Source organism: Pinus tabuliformis, chromosome 2_1, assembly GCF_031772625.1.
Source record: "Pinus tabuliformis cultivar Carrire ecotype Pingquan chromosome 2_1, CPIR1, whole genome shotgun sequence".
NCBI classification, from domain to species: Eukaryota; Viridiplantae; Streptophyta; class Pinopsida; order Pinales; family Pinaceae; genus Pinus; species Pinus tabuliformis.
This window is the reverse complement of record NC_142299.1, coordinates 319,618,194-319,644,949: the sequence shown is the minus strand read 5'-3', so window position 1 is coordinate 319,644,949 and position 26,756 is coordinate 319,618,194. Positions and strand designations below refer to the sequence as shown.

At 38.3% G+C, this 26,756-nt stretch overlaps 1 protein-coding gene across 1 annotated transcript in view; it reads left to right on the top strand.

The window, feature by feature from the left end:
* Positions 1 to 3,517: 3,517 nt before the first annotated feature.
* LOC149200137 (sec-independent protein translocase protein TATC, chloroplastic-like) overlaps positions 3,518 to 26,756 on the top strand; it is a 132,499-nt gene continuing 109,260 nt past the window's right edge. The window contains exon 1 of the mRNA XM_089402605.1: positions 3,518 to 3,889. Within this exon, the coding sequence (XP_089258731.1) occupies positions 3,598 to 3,889 (292 nt within the window). The 5' untranslated portion in view covers positions 3,518 to 3,597. The remainder of the gene's footprint in view (positions 3,890 to 26,756) is intronic.

Genomic DNA, 26,756 nt, shown 5'->3' with positions numbered 1-26,756 from the left:
GGGATATCTGTACGGCCTGATGTTTGGAGGAACACTTCCTGGAATCAGATGAATAGCATGATCATGATCACGCATAGGTGGGAGACCTTTGGGAGTCTCAAATACCTTGGAATGATTGTCCAGGACTTTTTGGAGATCTGGAGAAATAGATGATTCCAATGTGGAAACATCTAGCGAACATAATTGTGCAATTACACCTCTTTGCTCCTTTTTTAGAAGCTTTGTCATACCATTAGAGCTGATTATCTTTCCTGGTTTCCCTGCAATACCCCTTAATTCAACTTCCTTTCCTTCCACAGAAAATTTGATGAAAAGTTCTTGAAAATTAAAAGCTATTGTACCCAAGGATTGTAGCCATTGGACTCCTAGTACAACATCAGCACCTCCCATTGGAATGGAAAGCATTGGGCTAGTCAATACATATTCTCCCATGGATAGCTTGATATTATGGCACTTTCCAGAGCAATTTATTGTTCCTCCATTTGCAATCATCACTTGACACTCTGGTGCTGGATATAGGAAGCAATTCAATTCTTTTGCTACCCTACAATGAATAAAATTGTGGGTGCTTCCTGAATCAATCAACACTATTACCTTTTTCTTCTTGATTTGTCCTTCTATCTTGATGGTTTGAGGAGTGGTAATTCCCGCCAATGCATTACAAGATATGGTCGGATTTATTTGTTCTTCATCTAGGCTTTGTTCCTGGAGTATATCCTCTTCTTTTGACCTTTCTTGCTCCTTTTCTTCTTCCTCTTCACAATCTATGTAGAATAATTTCTTCTCAGCACACTTATGACCTTTAGTGTATTTGCTATCACAACTGTAACAAAGCCCTTTTGCTCTTTTTTCTTCCAATTGTTGTGGTGTCAACCTTATAGGTTGTGGAAGACTAGGGGCAACAACACTTCCGTCTTTATAGTTGTGAGTGGTATGCTTCCTGGTTGCCATAATTTTGCTTTCCATTTTTCTTGCTAACCTGAATGCCTTCTCTAATGAATCAGGTTCCCAAAGGCGAACATCATGTTGGATATTATCCTTTAAAGACCCTATGAACACATCAATCCTATGCTCCTCTGGAATATCTTTTACCCTTATGTTCAATTTTTGGAACTCCTCAATGTGCTCCATTATTGAACCCTTTTGTTTGAGACTTATCAATTGGCTAAAAAAAGTGTTGCTTTTTGTATCCTCATAATGTGCTATCAATTCTTCCGTAAAAATTGCCCAAGTGATAAATTGTTTACGAGAGCAAAGCCATTGATACCATACAAACTGATTTGGTTCCAAATATAAAGTTGCCATACGTACCTTTTGTGTGTTTTGCACATTATTGAGATCGAAGAATTGCTCCATCTGTAATATCCATGTGGCGGGATCCTTGCCATCAAACTTCCTCATATCGATTTTTGGAATATGGTGGGTCTTCGATCCAACATTAGAGTCTATGGAATCATGATTAACATTTCTTTTGTTCTCATCATGAGTTTCCTTTACAACCTTTTCACCATTAGTAAGTATTTCTTGTAGAAAATTTGTCAAATCTGTCTTCAAATCTGCCATGTCTGTCTTCAAATCTGTCCTCAAATCTGTCTTCAGATCATCCATCTTAGCTTCCATGCCCTTTATCTTAGATTCCACGCCATTTATCTTAGCATCTGTTAGCTTTTGTGAGCGTGACATTTGTTGCACTTGTTCTTGTAATTTTGATATATCATGTAGCATTTCTTCCTCTTCTTCATGAGTCATGCTAGAGCTTTCAGGTTCCTTACTAGGTGTTTGCATTTTCTTTCCTCGGGGCATCAGTTACCGATAATAATGCTTTACTATGCCCTTTGAATTCCTTCAAACCAAGCTTATGCAAAAATAAAAAATAAAAACTACACACCTTTTTTTACTTTGTAGAAGCCTGATATTGAATCTGATGTATCTCTGTAATTTCGAATCATCCAGTTCTGAAATTGTGACCTGTAGTAGCCTTCTATGTCCTCTTTCCAATGCCACTAGTCTGAACCAAATTGGATTCTCCAAGAAAGAGTTATGCACAATCTTCCGCAGTGACCTGATTATAGACTAGTTCAGTAGAGCGAACTTGTATGAAGTGCCACGTGTCACTGTTTCAACCTTTGACTCTAAAAAATATATAAAAGAAAACTACAATCCGTCCTCTTTCTGTACCTTCTTACGAAATTTCAATCCGATGCTCAGAAAGAAAGTTATGACGATTTTCCCCAGGTCACCTGTTTTGAGTGTAATTCAGGAGTCTGCAAAAAGACCAACTTCCTGAGATCATATCTTCGAAAATATCGCGCGAAAAGCTCTGAAATTCGGACCCAAGGTTCAGCGCGATTTCTTCTCAAATGGATTTTTTTTACGACTTCTGAAACGTCACATAAAAAAAGTTATAGCGAAAATGCCACGATGACCTGTTTGGAGCACGAAACCCTAGAATCCAAAGCTCTGATACCAAATGTTATGAAACCAGCTCCAGAAAAGATAGATCAACGCCTTAGAATTCAGCCTCTTCGAGGGGGCAACCTCCTTTACTTTACATAAATGAACAATTCTTGGATGATTCAAATGACAAAACCTCCTTTCTATATATAGGAGTCTATGGAGTCACAATATAATTCAGCCGACCTAACAATAATAATATAAAGCCACAAAAATAACAATAGAGGGATTCTATGGGCACATTAATAACAATATGGGGGTAATGGGGACACAACAATATAAATAAGGGGTATAACTACAATAGTAATGGGGTAATCACTAGTATTATAGGGACCCAACATGGGTACTAACATCCGTGCCAAAATTTTAGCTCTTCGGGGAGTCCTCATTTGCGCCAAATGGCTTAGTATATTGATGAGATTGATGTGTTTGGTGATTCAAAAGGAATCATCGATTGGGTTTTGGGGCTTTCTCATTTTGATTCGCCTTCTCTCTCAAATTGGATGCAACGTATTAGAACATTGGAGCGGACTTTTCAGAGAATATCTTTCGCCCATATATACATGGAACAAAACCTGGTTGTAGATTATCTGTCCAAGGAAGGATGTCCTACATCGACAGGGGAGATCAAATTCTCTGCTTTTGACTATAAAATTGAACAAAATTTGAGGAGTATTAAAATACTATAGATAACATAGAGATAGATCCCACTAGGTTTTTTTTTTGGCTTATTGTTTTGTTTTTTTTGCTAGTACATAGACCATAACTGGTATGTTTTGAAAGAAAAAAATGATACATTATTGTTATAAAAATAATGTAATAATGATAGATAACCATTTATATTACAAAGATATATATGAAAAAAGAGGGACAATTAAGCAGATTTAATGTTAACATAAAACTTTTATGAAAGATAATGCATGTTGTTTTTGTCCCATATGTAATTAGATGGTTTTCATAATTCACAATCACCTTTTGTTTTATAGCGATTGTGAATTATGAAAACCATATAATTACCACCGTCATCTAACTTCACTCCAATGAAATTATCTTCACAAAGTATAAGGTGGAGATTAAGGAGGGGATGAAGCATTGAAATATGAAGAAAGCAGGGGCGGCAGAATCAGACTGAGACTCACAAACATGGCTGGGTTGTCGCAAACGGTTCTTAATTCGTTCCATGACGTTCCCAGGTCTGGATCTCTGGCACACTGCCGTAGCTGCCTCCCCAAATTATCTTCTCCATTCCACGTCAAGACGACATGCGTTCTCCGTGGAATCGTCTGGGGAGAACTCTCATTGCGAGCGGTTTCAGAGAAATTCAGGAATTCGACGTGGCGCCCAAAGATTCGGACACGATGTTCCATGGATGACGTGGAGGACTCGTCATCATCACCCCTTGGCGGGACTGGGTCGGCCCTAGAAGAAAGGCCCGGTAAGTAATCGGTGGTCTTCTTTCCTATCGGAGTCAGGCATTTAATCTCAGAAGAACAAGTTTTCTCCAAAAAAGTCATAAATTCGGTGAAGTTTCCAAAAACTGCTGCCAGTTTCCAGCAATTATTCAATTTTTTTTGGTTATGTTCTAAATGAAAAAAAGGGACCTACACTAACAATATAAGTGCACCCTAACTCTAATATGTAAAATAAAAGCCAGTTGAAGTGGAAATCAACCCTGTTCCAGTGTCTAGATTTTTTAAAACGTAGTAGCACGTCAACGAATAGAAGAAAAATATAGAAGGCTTTCAAGAGAGATTTTGCTTGAAATTCTTTGATCACGGAAGCCGTTTCCCAGTGTTACCCAATTTTGTGTGGTTTCCTTGGTAGACTACCTAATGTTTCTAGAAACGCGTTTCCTGTCTCTGTGGTTTCTCATTTCTTGTACCCAACACTGGGGTGACACACATGTTTCTATTCCTATGAGACCTAGCTGGTAGCTAGTTTATATGACCTCTTCTCTCTGCAATATTGAAAATCAAATTTAATGACACATTTGATAAAAGATGTTATGTTTCGATTTTTTTTTTTTCTTTTTCGGTGCTTGAACAACCCAGTTATGAGGTGTCTTATATATATGTGTGTGAGAGAGAAAATTTCTAGGGAAATCCAAGGATGCTTTCCTACATTCATTGAATGTCATCTCTTATATATCCATTGGCATAAAGTGATGCATATACTTAGAGGGATTCAAACAAATGCTGCTGACAACTAATTAACTAATTAAGTTAACCCGTTGGGTCCTCCCCCACGCACACATATGAAATAATCTCGCATTAATTGAATCAATCCTGACTAATCTTGATGCAATCGACGTAGTGAATATTTGGAAATAATCCCAATTATTTCATTTAACACTAATCCTGATGATTTCATCTACGATTTAGCACTACAAGCTGACCAAAATTGACTGGTTTTTCCCAATTATGTTCCGATTATTGCTGATTTAATATGTTTGGGATTCTCAGCAATTATTATGGATTTCATCTATGATATAAACAATTAGACTTACAATCTATTATTATAACTTCTGTGCAACTACTTGCATTGGTTTTGAAAAGATAGTCAGCTTTATAAGCCCGTAACCATTAGGATTGGCTACGGAGGTTATCCCAATTATTTTTTTGTGTGTATTTTTATTTTGTTAAAATGAGTTTCATCTTACTTTGGCAACGATGAGGTCTGATGTGCAATTGACCTTGAGATGTGGTCTAACGTTATCTTTTTGATCATGTAAAGTGAACACTAGCTTCGATGGAGTAGGAACACGCTCTCAACATTCAATGGAGTAGCAACATACTCTCAACATTCTAGTAAGAAAATAATTGGGATAACCTCCGTAGCCAATCCTAATGGTTACGGGCTTATAAAGCTGACTATCTTTTCAAAACCAATGCAAGTAGTTTCTTGTGTGTTTTTTTTATTTTGTTAAAATGAGTTTCATCTTACTTTGGCAACGTTGAGGTCTGATGTGCAATTGACCTTGAGATGTGGTCTAACGTTATCTTTTTGATCATGTAAAGTGAACACTAGCTTCGATGGAGTAGGAACACGCTCTCAACATTCAATGGAGTAGCAACATACTTTCAACATTCTAGTAAGAAAAAATAAGAGAGTTTGGTTATGCATAGCCAACCATAAAGTCTACTATTAAGTCTCTTCTTTGACATAAATCGAAGAGAGATCATGGTGGGAATGATTCTAGAAGAAGCTAGAGATCAACTAAGTCCATGATTGGGGGAGTAGCATTGAAGAGAAATTCAACACTAGACTAGTGATGGACAATAAACCATTGTTAACAGAACTGGACTAGCGATCGAATTGGTTGACCCCAAAATTGGAAGGTGGAAAAAAAACCAGATCAAAAACTGATCAATCAAAAAAATATATAAATATTCATGTTCATCCATATGAATCCAAACTGTTATACACAACTATGCAAAGTTTCTCATATATATAGCAAGGGTGCATGTAATCAAGATAGCAGTGAGTGCAATCCATATTTGAACCAAAAATACATCCACAAAGAGGCTCTATGATGCAGGAGCATGAGGCTTGAAGACAAAAGACTTTGAATTTTATTCCAAAAATAACAAAAAAGTTTACAAGCAAAGGAGTGGGATCCTTTAGCTGTCACTTTACAAAGCTTTCTAGATAGGATTTGAGCTAGAATTCAGGGATTTGAATTATCTTGTAATTAATTCAAGTATTTAGGCTTAGTTGAGATTCTTGAGGAGAATATCATGCAGATTAGATATTATCTAGGATTAGGCAGATTCGATCCATTGATTTAGGATTTGATTGTTGTATGTACAGGTATTTATGTAAGTTTTGAATTAGTAGAATGGGATTTTGGCTAAAGAGGATTGGAATGTAAAATTTGGAATCTCTCTGTATCTTTGTGAATACTGTGCATGGATGGTCAAATCTCGGAGGTCTCTTAAATTTCCTTCGAAATAGTTCTGAAGTTATTTGATTTCAAAATTGAATCTATAGGGTTGAATTCACATGAACCCTGTGTTGTTATTTCTTGAATTTTTCAATTACAGTGAACCGTTAATAGCCTGGATATGTTTCAAGATCACAAAATATAATTTAGAGACAGACTAAACTTGGCGGAACAAAGAAATCTGACAAATTTGTGAGAGACCTAGAAGGAGAGCGAAAACCGTCGGATCGGCCAGATCGACGGAAGAGGAATGGCGGAGATTAAAACCACGTGCAGAATAGAAGAGCAGTCTTTGTAGGTGTAAGCAGTGTCTTGAGCGGTCTCAAAGTGGTAAATGGTATTTTGAAAATTCACGGGATTAACCTGAGGGGTTGACATGTAGCACGGGAAAACCACTTTTCTCGCGCGCTCTCGACTTGTTATGCATCGTGCAAGAATTCACGCGAGATTATGCGATAGCCGTTGGATCAAGCGGGATTGATCGACGGTGGAGATCGGCCAAGCTAGTTGGTGAGCGGGTGACACGATAGCCGTTCGATTAGATGGGTCAGATCTGATGGTGATTGCGTCGGAAGATGCACGTGAATTAATTTAAATTTTGGACGCGATAAGGTTATGAACTGAGATTTTAATTCCTTTTGGTTCCGTGGAAAATTTGAAGTTTTGCCATATACCGTGTAAATTAAATAGTTTTGCTATTTTAGCAGAATAGCTAAATTTGGAGGTTGATGACTGATACTCCAAAGGAAACCCAAGAAGAAGTTCCACCCAAACTTGAAGCAATAGTTTCTCGTTTTGAACGATTATCCTTAACCCCTACAACCAGCCCATCACTCTAGATGGCGTCTATAGTCCAAAATAATTCATGTTACAACAAATACCTACATATCATCAAAATCATTGCATATTGGGATCCTCTCTCCAAGCAAAATAAGTAGAAAAACTTAACGTGTCAAGTCAAGATTTTGTTAGTGACAGGTACAATTTTAGTAGGGTCATGACAAAGGAGTTCAATAATCAATGCCACCAGTATCGAGGTAATAGAGGGTTTGGTGCTCTTGATTAAATGCTAGTTCCATATCCTCATATATGATACAATCTAATGGAAACGTTGCAGTCACCCAAATCTTGAAATCTTGAAAATTGTTAAGTTTGTTGGATTTTGAGTGAGATCTAAAATTCTACTTTCTCCATATGAAATCCATTGAGGTTGTTGACAGATTAAGGGTAAATCCAATGTGGTAGTGGCAGCCGATATGGAAGCTCGTATGCTCAACCAAGACAAGATTGTTCCTTTGGTGCTTAATTAAAAATAAAGTGATAGCTTGGGACAACTTGTAAAAGAGACACAAAGAAGGCCCTAGCTAGTGCGTCCTTGGCAAAAATGCGGAGGGGCCCGTCTCACGCTTATTCTTACTTTGCCCATTCTCTTTGAATATTTGGGTTAAAACCAAATAGTTGTTGGGATGTAATATGGATTAGAGAGGCAACAATTTCATTGAGGCGTGGAAGTCTTGGTGGGATTCGCCAATTGATGATGTTCTTAGAAACATTCCACCCCTCATTTGTTGGTTGATCTGGCTAGCTAGGAACAAAGCTATGTTCAAGGATACTCCATCGGCTCCGAAACTCATTGTTGCTGAAATAGGAGTGATTTATTTTGCCTTGCCTTTGAACGAATCTCACCATGCGCCTCACATTATCTCAGAAGAAGAGATCAATCGAAAAATCCCCTCGTCATATTTTGATGGAGCATCATCTGAGGATGGCATCTGTTGGGGGGGATCTCATTCTTTTCTTTAATGATGAACATTTTTTGAAATAAAAAATTGGTCTGGACAAGGGTTCCAACAATTATGCAAAACTACTATCTTTAAATCTTTTTATGTGTTGGGCTCTGGAATATGATTGTCTTTCTCTCTAAGCTTTCGAGGACTCCTTAATGGTTATCAACTGGTTTAGTGACAACCACCCACTGCTTCCAATGCTTGAAGAGATATTTCAGTTAAAACACGCTTTTGATTTCATCTCTTGCTGCCACATCTACAAGGAAAGGAACTCTGAAGTGGATCTTCTGTCCAAACAAGGCTTTAGACAACATATGGGCATTTGGTAATGTTAAATTTCATTTATTTTTCATTTTCGTCCTTCTACTTTAAGAATTTAACATTACCGTTAATTACATAACATTATTAGGGCCTTAGGGTTGAATAAATTGCTTCCCCACTTATCAATTATTGTTTTCAAGTAGAATTCAGGGCGGGATGCCCAACCCCTTTTGAGGGGGGGATCCCACAAGCACTCCTTTTGAGGAAACTTTTTCCCCTGCATCTCCCTAACTTTCCCCAAAAGGGGGATGTGGGGAAATGTTTCCCCAGGTGTCTCCCCATCTCAGGTGCGTGGGAAATGTGGGGTGCGCACACCCCACCTTTGGGGACGTGTCCTCGTGGAAGACTTGGTGATACTATGATGATGATATTATGATTGCCAAACTCATGAAATATTAAAATGACAAAAGTGTATAATGATTCTCCAATGGGACCTTAGCCTTGGGATCCTCACTAGAAACTTGTAGAACATGTTTACACATATACATCATGGGTCTCTTCATACAATGGTCACATGGCTTGACATCCAAGAAAAACATCCACACACCAACAATATTTACATATCAAATTATGTACAATGGAGTGGTAAAAAGTGAGGTATTATTGCTAGTCTTGAGCAAATCATGGAAGTATATTTAGATGGACTTCCTCAAAGAATAACTAACAACTAGTACAAGCAATGAATCCCTCATGGTAGTAGTGGATTTTTCCAACAAAAATGATCGTCATGATACCTTGCAATAAGAAAGTTACAATACATAAATTAGCTTAGTGATTTTTTAACAAAGTTTGGGTGCTTTTGGGTTACTATCATTTGTTACTGTTTTTATCGTGAATCATGATAATATATTATTAAGTTATTTCTAGTAGGCATTATGTAATGTTCTAGGGTATTTTCACCCTTAGGGTTCTACTGCAACTAGTTTTTTCTCCACCAATTAAATTATGCAACAACACTGAACATTCATCAATTCTTATAACAATCAGTTGCATGCACAATATAAAGACTGTCACAATAACATGATTCTCACAAAACCATAATAAACTAGGGCGGATTGCTTAATGAATAGTATGATTATCCAATTCCACTTGATCCAACAGTATAGTCTCAATTTACATAACAATAAATCCAGTGAACGACAACAATAACAACTCTACTCTACAGTCTACTTCTATGAACTCATAGACTGCTTGATTTAAGCTTAGTGGTGTTTTGCCTCAGATCAGTCAACTGATGATTGGTTTTTGATTTGCTATGCTCATAAATACACCAGGAAACACGCTGCCACCCAATTGGAAATGGGACAACCAACTGACTTGGAACTATAGTGCGCAAATGAGCATAGGTCCCCGAACTAGATACCCTTGTCTGGAACATTATTCATGACTATCCTGCTGCCTCATGAGAGAAGACCAAACTCAGAATGCGACCAAATTGCTTCAGATTGGGCTCAAATCTTGTGGCTCTGTCGCTGTGGCCATGTATCAAAAACCTTAGGAGGGCCAAGTCTCTTGAACAGAATGGACCCCAAATCACTGTCTTAGAAACCACTGAAACTATCCTAGAATTGTCACCAAATCTCCCTTAGAGATGCCACCGAGTTTTGTCTCAGAGATGCCATCAAATTTTGCCTCAGATTGCCACCCAATTGCCTCAGGAAAAGCTAGCGAGTTACTTCAGATTGCCAACGAATTGCCTTAGGTTGCCCTTCAACAAGACCTAGGTCAGATTCCCTTAGCTGAACAAAAAGCGTCGCAATGAGCCAAAACAAATGAATATTTCTCCAAGAGATGTCGTACCAGAACGGAGTAAAATTTTTAACTCTAAAACCAAACCAGACTACTCCAATGACTCATGCCAGAACAAGAAGAAGGGTGTCTAGGTAGGGTGGGATCAACTCCACTGAAACTAGACAGATGATTAAGGAGAAGGGGTCCTAAATCCTCAGAGCCTCAGCTCAAGAAAACAGAGATATCAAGCTCAAATTGATGATCCTAAATGACTCCAACTCCCCTTTATTTATAGATTTCTCCATGGGTTTCATCCAATGTGAGGGGTTGCAAGTGTAACCCCCAAATTTGGGCTTTTTGCCCCAACCGACCCAAAATCTACCCAATGTTGACCCAAACATTGGATAATTTGGGTTTTCCCCCTTTATCAAGACTATAGCCTATGGGGTTGGATAAGCTATTTCGTCCTCCCGTGGCAATTAATTCATTGGGGACATTACACATTATGGGGATTTGTGGACACTAAATTGAAGAGTACTGCCTATATCCTTTGTCCGACAAACAAAGGGGTCTTATACATCAATTTGGTGTCTGGCTAGGCCATGAGCTTAAATTAGATTATTATTTTTATTATGTATTAGATGGAAAAATTGAGGTAGGAAATTGCACAATGGTTCACTTATTGTGAATTTCTAACCATAAACACCTAAAAACTTGGGATACCGATATCTTGTATGTGCAATGTAGTTATAATTGTAAAATGTGCAATACATAGATACCTCACCATTTGAATTCTACCTTGGATTCTTGCCCAAGGATCCTTTAGCTATCTTGGTTCCCATTCATAATGCAATGACGACAAAAGAGGTTGTTGTACATGGGCACGTTGTCAGGTTCATTGACCACATCCAAAAATACATGATAAAGTTTAGGAAGCTTTGTGGAAGTGTCAATAGAAACACAAGGACAAGCATGAACAACACTTTAAAAATCAATAGTTTCACATTGGAGATAGGGGGTGGGTGCATCTTTAGAGGTAGTGCTTCAAGGAGAAAGACAAGACGCTCAAATTGCTTAGGTGGTCCATACATAATCTGTTGGAAAATTAATGTAAATAGACCAGGCTCTGATTCTTCTTTCTTGATAATTACTTGTGAGTATTGTCGGCTTCTTTTATTTCTTTATTATCTTATCTTTCATCAAGCAATTACCATATTATGTTTGTATGAAGATCACAAAACAAGAGACACTATGCCAGGGTAAAACCCCCCTCGAGGGGAAAACCCAGTGAAAATTTTCTTCCTTTCAATAGTATTTTTTGAGACTCTTCACCCTAGACAAAGACCAAACCTTCCCTCCACACCAAGTTAGCCTCCCAGATCTTCGACTTCTCTTCCAACAACTTCGACTATGTAGCAGCTTCCAGCATCGACGAAACTCGGGAGACTTCAATCTCCCAAACTAGGGCACAAAACAAAGAGAGAGAGGCACCAAAAGTTCGATTTTCTTCTTCTCCTTAGACTTCACCCAACTCGCACTTCCTTTAGCTTTTTTTGACCCACTTTGCACTTCTCCAACTTCCTTAGATATCGAACTAGCTTGAGATTAGATGCTCCTAATGAATTCGACTTGCTTCTATTTATAGGCTTCAAGGGAGATTGAATAGGTCTCCTTAGGTCGACTTGATCTCTTCTAGGCTGACTTGGTGTGGAGGATACATAAATCATATTTGACTCAATACTAAACCTTTTTACATGATTCAAAAGCCCAAGAAGGGTCTCTTTGAAGATACAATGACCCTATAAACTCAATATTAATCCTAGGAGTCCACAGTGGGGACTTTGACTAATATAATGATGACCCAAGCGTGAAACCAATGCTTTAATAAGTCATTGTTACAATAATAAAAATTATTTTCTTTATTCTTTTGATAAGTACATTTCATGATGACTCAAATACATTGAATGAAGACCGAACCTAGTTACATTTTTCATCACTCCCTCTTAACTAGGGAGGTATTCATAATATACAAATACAATGGAAGATCTCAAACTATATGAAAAATGAAGAACTTTAGGCACCGCAATGCCATGGACTAGATTCCTGACCAGGGCATTCTATCCATTGGTCTCTCATCAATTTAGGCATCGCAATGCCATGGACTAGATTCCTGACCAGGGCAATCTATCCATTGGTCTCTCAACAATTTAGGCACTGCAATGCCATGGACTAGATTCCTAACCAAGGCAATCTATCCAGGTGGGAATAAGATGGACTCAATCTTTCAGCGTCTCTAGGTACCATCAGGCTTGCTAACCATAAACCCAGAAATCTAGGTGCGTGTCAGAGCTCAATGACCAATGCCACCTTTCCAACAAATGTCCTCCCAGGCAATGCTTCACTCACAAAGCCTCAACAAATCTCTTCCACATTCTTATCATCAATACAATTAACAATATCTACCAAACCAAGCAGGTTCCTTAGATATTCAAACTTCTTATTAGGAAGAGCCTTTGTTAGTATGTCTGCTACCTATTCATCTGTCAAGACATACTCCAACCTCACGATCCCATCCTGTCCCAAGTTCCTAATAAAGTGGAACTTATTGTTGATATGTTTCGTCCTAGCATGAAACATGAGATCTCTAGACATTTTGATACAACTTTGATTATCACAATTAATCACAGTAGGACCTAGAGACTTCTCGAACAAATATGTCAGAAGCTTCCTTAACCAAACAACTTCCTTTCCTACTTCACATGCAGCCACATATTCTGCCTCAACACTACTTAAAAGCAACGGGACCTTGCTTCCTACTCATCCATGAGATCATAACAACTCCCAGACTAAAACATCCTCCGGTAGTGCTCCTTCCATCTATCTCACTGCCACCCTAATCAGAGTCTGTGAAGCCAATTAGCTTGACTTCCTTACTATCATACTTTAGGCAACGATGTATAGTGCCACGAAGATACTTCAATATATGTTTGGCAGCTATCCAATGATCATGACGAGGCTCTAACTGAAACTGACTAATAATGTTTACTGCAAAACATATATCTGGCCTAGTATTTACCAGATACATTAGGGAACCCACCAACTGTCGATAGGAGGTAGGATCCATGAGACTAGAGTCAGAGCCCCTCAACTTCTTGAGATTGGTGATCATAGGAGTAGTCATCAGCTTGGAATCCATCATCCTGAATTTTTGCAACAACTTGATGATGTACTTTCCTTGCCCCAAATATATCTCCCCAGGTCTCTGCCATACTTCTAGACCCAGGTAATAGTGCATCAGTCCTAGATCCTTCATTTCAAATTCAGCGGCCAACATCTTCTTGCATTCTTGAATTCTTTGCTTTACACCTGTGATGAATAGAACATCCACATATAATAGAATAATGATGGGCTCATTATTCACGACCTTGATGTAGAGATTCAGATCAATAGAACTGATCACAAACCCAATTCTAAGTAGATATGCATCCATCATTGCATACCATGCCCTAGGTGCTTGCTTCAAACCATATAGAGCCTTTTTAAATCTGCAAACATGAGAGTCCCTGCTATTAACTTCAAAGCCTTCGGGTAGTTCGATATACTCTTCCTCATCAATGGTCTGATTCAGAAATGCGGTCTTCACATCCATTTGATGGATATTCCAACCCATTGTAGCAACCAATGAAACCATAGATCTAATGGTAGTGTACCTTGCTATGGATGCAAAGGTTTCTTCATAATCAATGCATTCCTTTTGAGAGAAACCCCTTGCAATGAATCTTGCTTTGTACTTGTCTATACTTCCATCAACAACATGTTTGATCTTATAGATCCATTTAGATGTGATAATTGATTTGTCACTAGGTCTAGGAATGATTTCTCAAACCCCATTCTTCATGAGGGATTGATATTTTTCCTGCATGCTTTCTTCCATACCTCTTGATGTGCAACTTCCTTGATGGTAGATGGTTCGGCTTCAATCAACTTCGTCATATATGTAGCATGACCAAAATATCTCTTCGGACTCTTACTTTCCTTGAAGGTTCCTTTCGCAGCTTCATGTCCTTCAACATCTTTTAATGTGGCTTTTAACCAATTTGGTCTTTTCCTTGTGGTTGGAATGACCATCGATTGAATACGCTCACTTGGTCCTCCTTCTTCTTCTTCAAACATGGGAACTTCATCGCCATCAGAATTAATAGAAATATCCTTTGATTTCTTGTATGCTTGATTTTCATCGAATATGACATCCCTCCTTACTTCAATGTGTCTTCCTTCCTTCATGTAGATTCTATATGCTTTTGAGGAGAGACTATATCCAATGAATATTCCCTTGATACTTGTAGAGTCCAACTTCTTTTGCTTGTCCTTTGGAACATGGATATATGTTGAACTTCCAAGGATTCAGAGGTGATCCACGCTCGGTTTCTTTCTTGTGAATACTTCTTCGGGTGTAGTATTATCAAGACCCTTATGAGGACTTCTATTTTGAATGTATACGACTGCCATTGTTGCTTCTCCCCATAAGAATTTTTGTAGGTCTTGATCAAGGAATATAGTTCGAATGCCTTCTTTAATTGACCTATTCTTTCTTTCGGCCAATCCATTTTGTTCAGTATTATAGGGAACAATGAGCTCCCTCTTGATACCTGCTTCCTTACAATATGCAATCAATTCCTTCGAAGTGTATTCTCCACCATTGTTAGACCTCACAGTTTTTTTTTTTTCTTCAGTTAGGGTTTCCACTTCTGACCTAAACTCTTTGAACTTATCAAATACTTCATCTTTTGATTTGAGAAGGTAGAGCCATGTCTTTCTAGAATGGTCATCAATGAATGTCACATAGTAGAGATGACCTCCAAGTGATTTGTCAGACATGGGTCTACAGTGTACACACATCAAAATGGATGAGGTCTAATATCTCTTTACACCTAGTTTCACTATTCAGAAATGGTTTTCTTGTGTGTTTTCCCAAAGAGCATCCCTTGCACACACCTTCATGATCTAACTTCATATTAGGGATACCATGAACCAATTGACTAAGAGAAGGGATGGCCTTTTAATGTAGATGACCATACTTCCTATGCCATAGTTCAATGGGACTGATTTCCATATGAACCAAAGCTTGAGGAGGTGGTGTAATTTCTTTATAAAGGCTTCCTTCACGAACTCCAATAACCCTAACTTTATCAATGCTAGAGTCTTTTCCCCAAACCAATACTTTTCCATGAACAAAAACAACTCTTTCCCCTTTATCTTCTAAGCAAAAAATAGAAAGCAAATTCTTTTTCAAACCTCGAACATATAGAATGTTGTTGAGATGCAGCTTCAATCCATTTTCCAGCTTCAACAATGTTGATCCCAGGCCTCTAACAACATAGCTTTTGTTGTCACCCAATTCCACTGCATGAGAAGATGGCTCCTTTGATAGTGTATGAAGTTGTTTACTTTCTCCTGTCATGTGTCTTGATGCTCCACTATCAATGATACTATGCATTGTCACCATTAAGAGAACTTGTAAGAGCAGCCAAGAATCCTCGACTTTTGACCTCGTTGAATAAGTAATGAATGACCTTCTTGATCCAGCTTCCAGCAGTGTTGATACCCATTCTTATGTAGTTCATCAAAGAGGGAGAATCCATGCCAACAAAGTGATCTTCAACTTTTCCTGACCTTAGCTTTGATACCATGTTGGAAAATCAATGTAAATAGATTAGGGTTTGATTCTCCTTTCTTGATAATTACTTGTGAGTATTTTTGGCTTCTTTTACTTATTTATTATCTTATCTTTCATCAAGCAATTACCATATTATGTTTGTATGAAGATCACAAAACAAGAGACACAAGATGTAGGCACTATGCCAGGGCAAAACTCCCCTCGAAGGGAAAACCTAGTCAAAATTTTCTTCCTTTCAATAATATTCTTTGAGACTCTTCACCCTAGACAAAGACCAAACCTTCCCTCCACACCAAGTCAGCCTCCCAGATCTTCGACCTCTCTTCCAGCAACTTCGACTATGTAGCAATTTCCGGCATCAGGCAACTTCCTGCATCAACGAAACTTGGAAGACCTGGACCTCCCAAACTAGGGTATGAAACAAAGAGAGAGAGGCACCAAAAGTTCGATTTTCTTCTCCTCCTTAGACTCGACCCAACTCACACTTCCTTCAGCGTCTTTTGACCCACTTCGCACTTCTCCAGCTTCCTTAGAGATATCGAACTAGCTTGAGATTAGATGTTCCTAACGAATTTGGCTTGCTTCTATTTATAGGCTTCAAGGGAGGTCGAATAGGTGTCCTTAGGCCGACTTAATCTCTTCTAGGCCGACTTGGTGTGGAGGATACATAAATCATTTTTGACTCAATACTAAACCTTTTTACATGATTCAAAAGCCTAAGAAGGGTCTCTTTGAGTATACAATGACTCTATAAACTCAATATTAATCCTAGGAGTCCACAATGGGGACTTTGACTAATATAATGATAATCCAAGCTTGAAACCCATGCTTTAATAAGTCATTGTTACAATAATAAAAAATCTTTTCTTTATTCTTTTGACAAGTACATTTCATGATGACTCAAATACATCAAATGAAGACCAAACCTACTTACATTTTTCAACATAATCATCAAGCAAACTGGAGAGAACACATCTAGATTGGATTCACCATTATACGTGGGGATTCATCTAGTGTTTAACATAGATCACTCAAATCTCTTTGGGCTATCTATGCTAGGCAAAGATGAATTTGTTGTAACACTTCTTGAAGAAGTTGCTTTTGATGTTTTCATAGAGTTGAAACTCGTTTATGTTAGAAAAGGATGAGGATGCGTCTATCACGACACTTCTTGAAGAACCTGTCATTGATGTTGGAATAGAGTTTAAAGAAGAAATAATTCTACAATGTAAATAATGTAGAACTGGACAATGAAACCTGTGGCTTTATCATATTGAACTAAAAAAGAAAATCGTTGTATGTTAGAAAGTGGTACACCTCAAAGCAAATCAAGAAGAAGTTTTCTCAATTGGTAGGTCTATTGTATGGGACCAACAACAACTAAGTAAAGAAGTTTGATCAAGGATGAGTTTCAGTGTTTACTAAGCCCATATTAGTTTGGATTGACATAGAGAAGAGTTTGACATAAATATGTCTTCATATGAGGGTGCACATTTTGTCATTGCTTAATTTTTGAGTTGCATATATTTAGTGCAGGTTGTGCATTGTAATAAATAACTCCTTGGACATTATTAGAATGGTTGAAGTCATTTTACCACAAATGTGCCAATAGTCTAATGATATGACCGTATTATGCATGATGAACTTTAGTTGTTCTAGCATCTTGCCATGCAACCTTACATCTTGGCTTTGTTGCATAGGGAATAAACAACAAACCAATTGAATGCATGCTAATAGTTGGACAACTCAATAGAAGGTTTATGAATATTTATTAACCATCACAACAATTGTCTTCCAATGACCCCATCTCTTTCTCTCCCACTTTTTCTTCACTATTGTTACAATAGGATATATGAAGATACAAAAAATGCATCATTTTTGTCTTCCTTAGCTTAGGTTATTTATATTGCTCACATTGATTTATAATGGTTCATAATCTTTTTCACCTCATTCTGCGTCATGTATTATTATACAAAGTTATCATTCTTAATTAAAATTATGAGAGTTGGTTTTCTACCCAAGTAGTTTGTGCCATAGTTTATGTGTTGATTTGTTCAATTTGCTAACTTCATGAGTTGCATCATATGATTTGGATTGTGTATACTCAAATGTTTTTTCTGTCAATTGTTGATGTGGTTGCACCTTTTGTAGTATCAATGTCTCATTTGGATCTCCAATGAATGTTGGAAGCTAGGTGTTGGTAGAGGTTTGCGGTTAAAATTTTAGGCCAATTGTTCATATTATGAGTGTCTGTACTCCATTATTTCATAGGTTTGTCATCATGTAGGATGCTTAGCGTTTTAGATGTTATGGTGTAACCCAACATAATATAGATTTGATTGGAATGTGCCAACTTGTATTTTCACCCCTTTCCATCTTTTTATTCCCATGCTATCTCATTTGCATAATCCAATTCATATTAAAAGATATTAATATCTTTAAGTTTCCATTTTGATCAAGGAAGCATTATATGTTTCTTCTTCATTGAATATAGTCGGAAAAATGCTCAATCATCTGAATAATTTTAATATCAAAGTGCAAACATGATACAAGAATAGGCATTGGTTATTTCATGATGAATAAAAAATTTCCATTTTCTATACTCTTAGTCTTGGGGCAATGATTTGATCTAAACTCAAAGAAGGGGACTGTGGCACTCTTAAGTTTGTAGACATTCCTATTTTCTTTTGATGAGTCATGCTTAATACGTGATCTAGGATACTAAGGATTTCTATTGATATGCTTTTGCTAGAAAATTTCTCATAATAGTTTGTTTTTGACAATTAAGCAATTGTGATGGATTTGTCACACTATTAATTTACTTCTTTACACCTAGATTGTGATATCCTCAATTGCATAAATTAATGAAGTGTAGCACAATTTTGTAATTTTGGTGTTAGAGACAATTTTAGGCCCTTTTTGACCTAGGAAAAGTGGGTAGATGGGTCACACTCTCTAGAAAAAGGAGGCACTATACACCAAGAGGGAGAAATTGAACTTCTAGTGGAATGCGGGGGCGACCAAAGGAGGCAATTCAAACCTCTAGGAAAAGGGGACAAATTGGTGGGTTGTGGGGGTCACCAAGGAGAGAGAAGGAGCCATGACTATAGAAGGCAACAAGGAAGCATTGGAGCTCATCTTTTGACCATTACATTCAAGTATCCATGCATATAATGCCTATCAAAGTAAAAGCAAATCTCAATGAACATCCTAACCTCGATGAAGTGATAAATTGCCCATTGTTAAAGGGTGTTAAAATTGGCAATTAGGGCCAAATTCCACCTTGGGATAACTCTCTTGATGGCAATGATGATTGCATTAGATTCCTCTTTTCGAGAGGACCAAGATTGATATAAATATCATCTCATTTGGACAAGAAGAAGTATGATTTTGAATTTATGCCCACTCATGTACAATTTGTTCAGGTCAGCCACATCATCATGTAGGCTCATGAAGCCCAATAGACATGACTCTTCACCCTCATCGACTTGTATAAATACAAGTGTCCTCCCACCTCATTTGGCATCTTCATCTCTCACACATTCTCTCTCCTTCCCTCATTGGTTCGTACATCATTGGGCATTCTCTCTCTCCCATGTGTGGCACAAGGAGGATGAAATTACAGGACATAATTGCAAGGCCAAAAATCACAGAAATTCTGTAGTTTGACCAATGTTGACTATGACCTTCCAGGCATCATTTGACTTCGATTTTTTGGGGTTATTTCTATCTTAGCAGGTTGCATCTTTTGGCACATAAATCGAGGCATTCTGAGCACTTTGATCGCAGACCAAAATTGCAGGTTGACCGCTGATTTCTGATAGCAGTTTGACCAAGTTTGACTATTGACTTTGTCACTGTTTGTGTTGACTTTGACTTCCTGATTAGGTCGAGTTTGACTGAGGAAGACTGCGCTGTTTTGAGGAAATCTATTGCTACTTTGACCAACGTTGACTTTTCTGGTTAGGGTTGAAGTTTGATTGTAGTTGACTACAGAAATTTACAAGGTTGTTTTGACTTTGAATTGGGCAAGTCAATTTGACTTTTGTACTCTCTCTCTTTGCTGAACATTTGATATAATAATAAGAAGATTCGATCAAAGGGTTTTCCCCACATTGGGGTTTTTCCCTGGCATCTGCCAAATCTGGTGTCCTCTTGTCTTGGCTTGTCTTCTGCATTTTGTTTCATGTTCTATCTGCTTTTACTGTCAATGTGATTATTGTGATTGCTATTGGAAATTGGAAATTGTTATTGGGTTGCTAAGGAACATTGAAGTAAATTGTGCTAAGCATAGAACATACCATTGTTAACTAAAATTAACATGGTATCAAAGCTAGGTGAAGACAAAGCCCAAGCAAGAGAGAGAAAAGCAATCACTAAGGAAAGTTGTTAGACAAGAATCTTGGTCTAGCTTCAATGGCTTCTACATCCTACTTCAAATTTGAGGATAAGCTCAAGGACAAATCTGACTATCATGCATGGAAGATGACTTTGGACTTGACTTTGGAAGAGCATGATGCAATGGACTATGTAAAGGGAAGAGTGGTGGAGCCTCCTTCAAATGCACCTGTTGCTGCAAAAACAAAGTACAAGAAAGGTGAGGTCAAAGCTAAGAGAATTATCATAGACTCCATTCAAAAGCATTTGGTTGCCTATATTTCTGATTTGGAAACATCTAAGGAGATGTATGACAAGCTGGTTGGGATGTTCAAAATGAACAATGCAAATCAAATCCTCTTTCTCAAGAACAAGTTGAAGGACATCAAAATGGACAAAGGGGAGTCTATCCAATCCTACTTCATGAGGATCACACAAATCAAGAATGACCTTCTATCTATTGGAGAAGTTGTTGCTGACAGGGAGCTCACTCTCATTGCACTTGGAGCTCTTACAAGAGCATGGGATGTGTTTAACACCACCATCCTCAACAATGACAGGATTCCTGGTTTCGATGAATTATTGGCTAGATGCACTCAAGAAGAAACAAGGATGATGGAGAGAGATAAGCCTTCAAATGGAAATGATCCTAATGCTTTCTCCACTCATGCTAAGAGGAAGAACAATGCTGGTCCAAGGAAACAATGCCAAGGATTTAAGCAAGGATTCAAAGAAGGAAGAAAAGGAAGGTGCTACAATTGCAACAGGTTTGGCCACTATGCTAGAGATGTCCTCACAAGAAGGATACTCCAAGGGATGATGACAACAACCACAACAATTTCAAAGGCAATGGCAATCAAAGGAACAACAAGTTCAACAATAAAGGAAAGAGGAATGCTCTCGCTGCTCGATATGGAAATGGTCAACCTCCCAAAAGATCAAGAAATTCCAGGTATGAGGAAAGTAATGTTGTAGAAAAACAAAATGAATTTTATCTTATTTCCGCTTTATCTACTGCCTCTCCTCTGAATACGTTGGATCATTGGTTGATTGATAGTGGAGCCTCAAGGCACTTCACTGGGTACAAAGAGGCCCTCTCAAATTTGATTGAAAAGAAGACTAATTTGGAGATCATACTTGGAGATAATGCCACCTATCCCGTCAAAGGCATAGGTACTGTCACTCTTCACTTGAATCAAGGTCAAACCATTCATCTACAAGAAGTATTGTATGTGTCCGATTTGAAGAAGAACTTGGTATCTATTTTTGTGATGGAAGATAAAGGCTTCAAGGTAGCATTCATTGATGGAAAGGTACGTATTTGGAAAAGAAACCCTAAAGATGCATTCACATTTGGATTTAGGGTTGATGGTCTTTATCAAGTTGGAGGAAGTGCTTTGGGATCCATGTCTTGGAATACTTCTCTTCAATCTGAATTATGGCATCGAAGATTTGCCCACCTTCATTACAAAGTCTTACTTGGGGTTAAGGAAGATGGTCACAGGTATGCTCGAATTCAACATGAATCATGAAGGAGTTTGTCAGGGTTGTGCAATTGGGAAACTTACAAGGGGACCATTCCCTTCAAGTGAAAGTCAAACTTCTGATATTCTTCAATTGGTCCATTCTAACCTATCTGGTATGTTGCCTGTAACATCATTGGGAGGATACTTATATTATGCTATCTTTGTGGATGACTTCTCTTGCAAAACATGGATCTATTTCTTGAAGAAGAAGGATGAAGTGTTCAAATGTTTCTGTTCTTTCAAAGCTTTGGTGGAGAATTAAACATGGAAGAAGATCAAAATATTGAGGACTGATAATGGAACCGAATATGAATCAAATGAATTTAATGACTTTTGCAGAGAGGCTGGCATTAAGAGGGAGACAACTGTTGCATACACTCCTGAGCAAAATGGAGTTGCTGAAAGGAAGAATCAAATGATCATGGAAGCCACTTGTGCCATGCTCCATGATCTAGGTCTACCAAAGTTCTTATGGGGAGAAGTTGCCAATACTGCCATGTATGTTCAAAATAGGTGTCCACATCAAGCATTGGATTTCAAGACACCCGAAGAAGTTTTCACTAGTAAGAAACCTGATGTTTCTCATTTTAGAATATTTGGTTGTCCTATGTATTTTCATGTGCCTAAAGAGAAGAGAAACAAGTTGGGAGCATGTGGGAAGAAAGGAACATTTGTGGGCTACAGTGAAAATTCAAAGGCATATAGAATCTATGTGCCTGGTCAACGAGATGTGGAAGTAAGCCATGATGTTACATTCGATGAAGACACTGCCCTTGGGAAAGCCAGAGATCTCCCCATTCCAGGAAAGGAGAATGATAATGCTGTAGATAAACAAGTTGAATCTCTGGCAGATGAATCTATGCCTGATGGATCCCATTGATCCACCACCTGGTGATCCCTCTACCTCAAGAAAAAGACCTTTGTGGCTCAAGGATACTCTCGAAGATGCTGAAGGACATGTTGCTCCAAGAGGGACATTTCGTGAAAGTAAGAAGCCAAACAGGTATCAAGGGTACCTTGTTGCTATGAGTACTATTGTTCAATCTAAGCCATGTACATTCGAAGAAGCCGTAAAGCACCAAGTCTGGAAGGATGCGATGAATGAGGAATATGAATCAATCATGAAGAATGATGTCTGGGACGTGGTTCCTAGGCCCAAGGACAAGTCTGTGGTTACATCTAAATGGCTTTACAAAATCAAACATGGAGTTGATGGGAGTGTTGAAAAATATAAAGCCAGGTTCGTTGCTCGAGGCTTCTCTCAAAAGGAAGGAGTGGACTATGACGAGATATTTGCACCAGTTGCCCGATATACCACTATCCGATCGATTATTGCTCTTGCTGCCTCTCAGGGATGGAGCCTACACCAAATGGATGTTAAGACTGCTTTCTTGCATGGCTCGCTTAAGGAGGAAGTCTACTTGGAACAACCTCTGGGGTTCGAAGTACAAGATCGAAGGACACACGTGTGCAAGTTGAAGAAAGCCCTCTATGGGTTGAAGGGGATCGAAGTACGAGATCGAAGGACACGTGTGCAAGTTGAAGAAATCCTTCTATGGGTTGAAGCAAGCCCCCATGGCTTGGTATGAGAGGATTGATAGCCATCTTATGAAGCTAGGATTTACAAGGAGTGAAGCTGATCCTAACCTATATTTCAAGGTTGAAAAGGACACTCCTCTCATTCTTGTCCTTTATGTAGATGATCTCTTTCTGACAAGTGCAGACCCTCTCATTTATCAATGCAAGAGGGAGTTGGCTTCCGAATTTGAGATGAAGGACCTAGGTTTAATGCACTACTTCCTAGGCCTGGAGGTTTGGCAAAAGCCAGGTAAGATTTTCCTTTTCAAGGAAAATACATTGTGAAGCTACTTGAGAGATATGGGATGGGGGATTGTGAGTCTGTGTCTACTCCAATGGAACTCAACTTCAAGAAGCTATGTGGAAGTGTTGCTGGGCTCGAATTGGCAAACCCTTCCGCATGGGGGTCCTGATGTTCTTGGTAAAGTCCCGTCTTGACATATGCTTCGTTGTGAATACGTTGAGTCAATTTATGGTCGAGCCTCATCACATACATTGGATTGCTGCTGAAAATCTCTTGAGATATCTCTGGGGCACAATCAATTATGGATTGAGATACACTGCCCAGAATTTGAGGCTGCATGGATATAGAGACGCTGACTGGGCTGACAGTGTGGTGGATTTTAAGAGCACGTCTGGATGTTGCTTCTCATTAGGGTCTGCTTCAATTTCTTGGATGAGCAGGAAGTAGAAATCGGTTGCTCTAAGCACCGTTGAGGCCGAATACATTGCAGTGAGTATGGCCTATTGTGAAGCTGTTTGGTTGAGGAAGCTCTTAAGTGAGCTATTTGAGCACGTGCTAGATACCACCGTGATCTTCTGCGACAACTAGAGTGGGATTCACCTTTTAGAGAATCCCGTGTTCCACGACCACTCTAAGCACATTGATATCAGATACCACTTTATCCGGGATATGGTACAATGGGGAGCAATAAGGCTCCAACACATCAGGATTGATGAGCAGGTTGTAGATATCCTCACGAAGCCCTTTGGGAAGGTCAAATTCTTAACCTTCTGAGAGTGACTTGGAGTCGTGAAAAGACCCTCCCAAGAGGGTCCTGCTTGAGTTGGACATTGAGCTATGGGAGCTCCTGGGGGCTTGGGGTACTTCTTGGAGCTTTGAGTGACCATAGGGTGAGTGGTCCACCTTCCCCTATTGGTGTGTTGTATGTTGAAGAATGTAACTAGGTTTGGTCTTCATAAATTGTATTTGAGTCACAATGAAATGTATTTATCAAAAGAATGAAAAAGAAATTATTATTATTATTATTATGACTTATTACAACATGGGTTTCATGCTTGGGTCATCATGTTTTAGGTCAAAGTCCCCATTAAGGACTTCTAGGATTTATTTTGAGTCATTAGAGTCATTGTCCATTTAAAGAGACCTTTCTTGGGCTTTTGAATCATGTAAAAAGAATTTATATTGAGTCAAATACGTTATTTGTCCACTCCACACCAAGTCGGCCTCAATCTGGTAATTCGGCCTCACCAAAAGCTGATATATACAAGCAGTTCAAATTCATTTGGAGGATACTCTTTCACTCACACAAGTTCGATATCCTAGAAGAAGAGCTGGAAAAGTGCGAAGTTGGAAAAGAAGGAAGAAAAGGTCAAGATCGAAATTTTGGGCTATCTATCTCTCTCTCATGTGGATTCCTCTAGGAGATCAAGTCTGTCTTGTCAATTTAAAGTTGCTGCTACTGCTGCTAGTTGCTGGGTCAAAATTGCTGCTGCAAGGTCGAAGTTGTTGCTAAAGGTTTATCATCTGCAAGAAGGAAGATAGGGCGGACTTGGTGTGGAAGAAGTTTGTGTCTAGGTCAAGAGTCTTGGATTATCTCAGGAAGTTATAAAGGAAGAGTTGTTGACTGGGTTTTCCCTTAGATAGGGGTTTTGCCTTGGTTGTCTGCCTATATCTGGTGTCTATGATATTTGTGCTATTGTTTTGGTAATTGCTTGATGAACTAAAAGATAAAAGAAGAACATAAAGATAAGAAAGTCACAAGTAATTATTTATATAAAGAAAATCTTTCTGCCTTTCTGATTTTCTAACATGGGATCAGAGCTAAGGTGAAGAAGGGAAAAGGGCAGCTCAAACATCTATTGAAGAGTAAGGAGGGTCTTCAAAAGGAACATATAAGAAGTCAAATCTATCATCTTCAAGGACAATGTCTAACTCAATGAAGGATGAAAACAAACTAGAAGGAGCATCTAACTATAGGGCCTGGAAGAAGAGGATAGACCTCATCCTTGAGAAGAATAAAGTTTTGGATTTAGTTAAGGGAAAGGGAAAGAAGCCAACCAATGATTTAATTGATGCAGAAACAACAAAATTCAGGGAGACAGAAATATTGGCTATGACACTAATGGTGGATGGAATAAAAGATAACCTCATCCCCTATATATCTAACATAGACTCTGCTCAAGAGATGTATGAGGCTTTATCAAAATTATTCACTATCAAGAATCTTGGTCAAATAGAAAGCCTTAAAATTGAATTAAGATCTATAAAGATGATAAAGGAAGACACTGTGGCATCTTTCTTTGTGAGAATAGCCAGATTAAGAGATGAACTTCAAGCGATTGATGAGATAGTACCAGAGAAAGAACTTGTAATCACTACACTTCTAGGTTTACCAACATCATGGAGTGCCTTCTCATCAGGTCTCAACAACTGGAAGGAGACTCCTACATTTGAACAATTATGGAATGCTTGCAGTTAGGAAGAAGTCAGGATTTCTCTAGTAAGCAACAAAGAGAATGAAGAAGAAAAAGTTTCAAATGCCTACTCCGCTCATCACAAGAACAAAGGATCATTCAAGAAGACTAAAGGGCCAAGAAGGAAGATTGACATATTCTAAATTGAATGCTACGATTTTCACAAGATGGGTCATTACAAAAGTGATTGTCCTGAAAATCCAAGAAATAGAAAGAGATAGATATCATGCAAATTTTGCCGAAGAAGGATCTCCAAAGAAGCACAAGACCAAAGAATTGGAAATAAAGGACTTATACTACTAAGCCCTTCTACTTTGAATTTTTGATTTGTTTTGTACTTTGATTTCTAGAACTTACAGGTTTAACATTATTTGGAAAAACATTGTTTTGTTAAAGTTTTTAGGTATCCCTCGAGATTGGATTAAGAGGGAGCCCACGGATTGGAGTATGTTACTCCATGTATTATCCTTTATATTTGGTTTTTCTTTTCTTATTTAGATGTATTTACACTCAATGCTAATCATATTTCTTTTATATTTTACTTGTTTGGGAAAAGCTTGCTGCTATGATCAAGGGCTATGGAGAAGACCTCACAAGACAAAGCATAGAAGTTCTATTGGAATTCATGTCCTATAAGGTTTGTC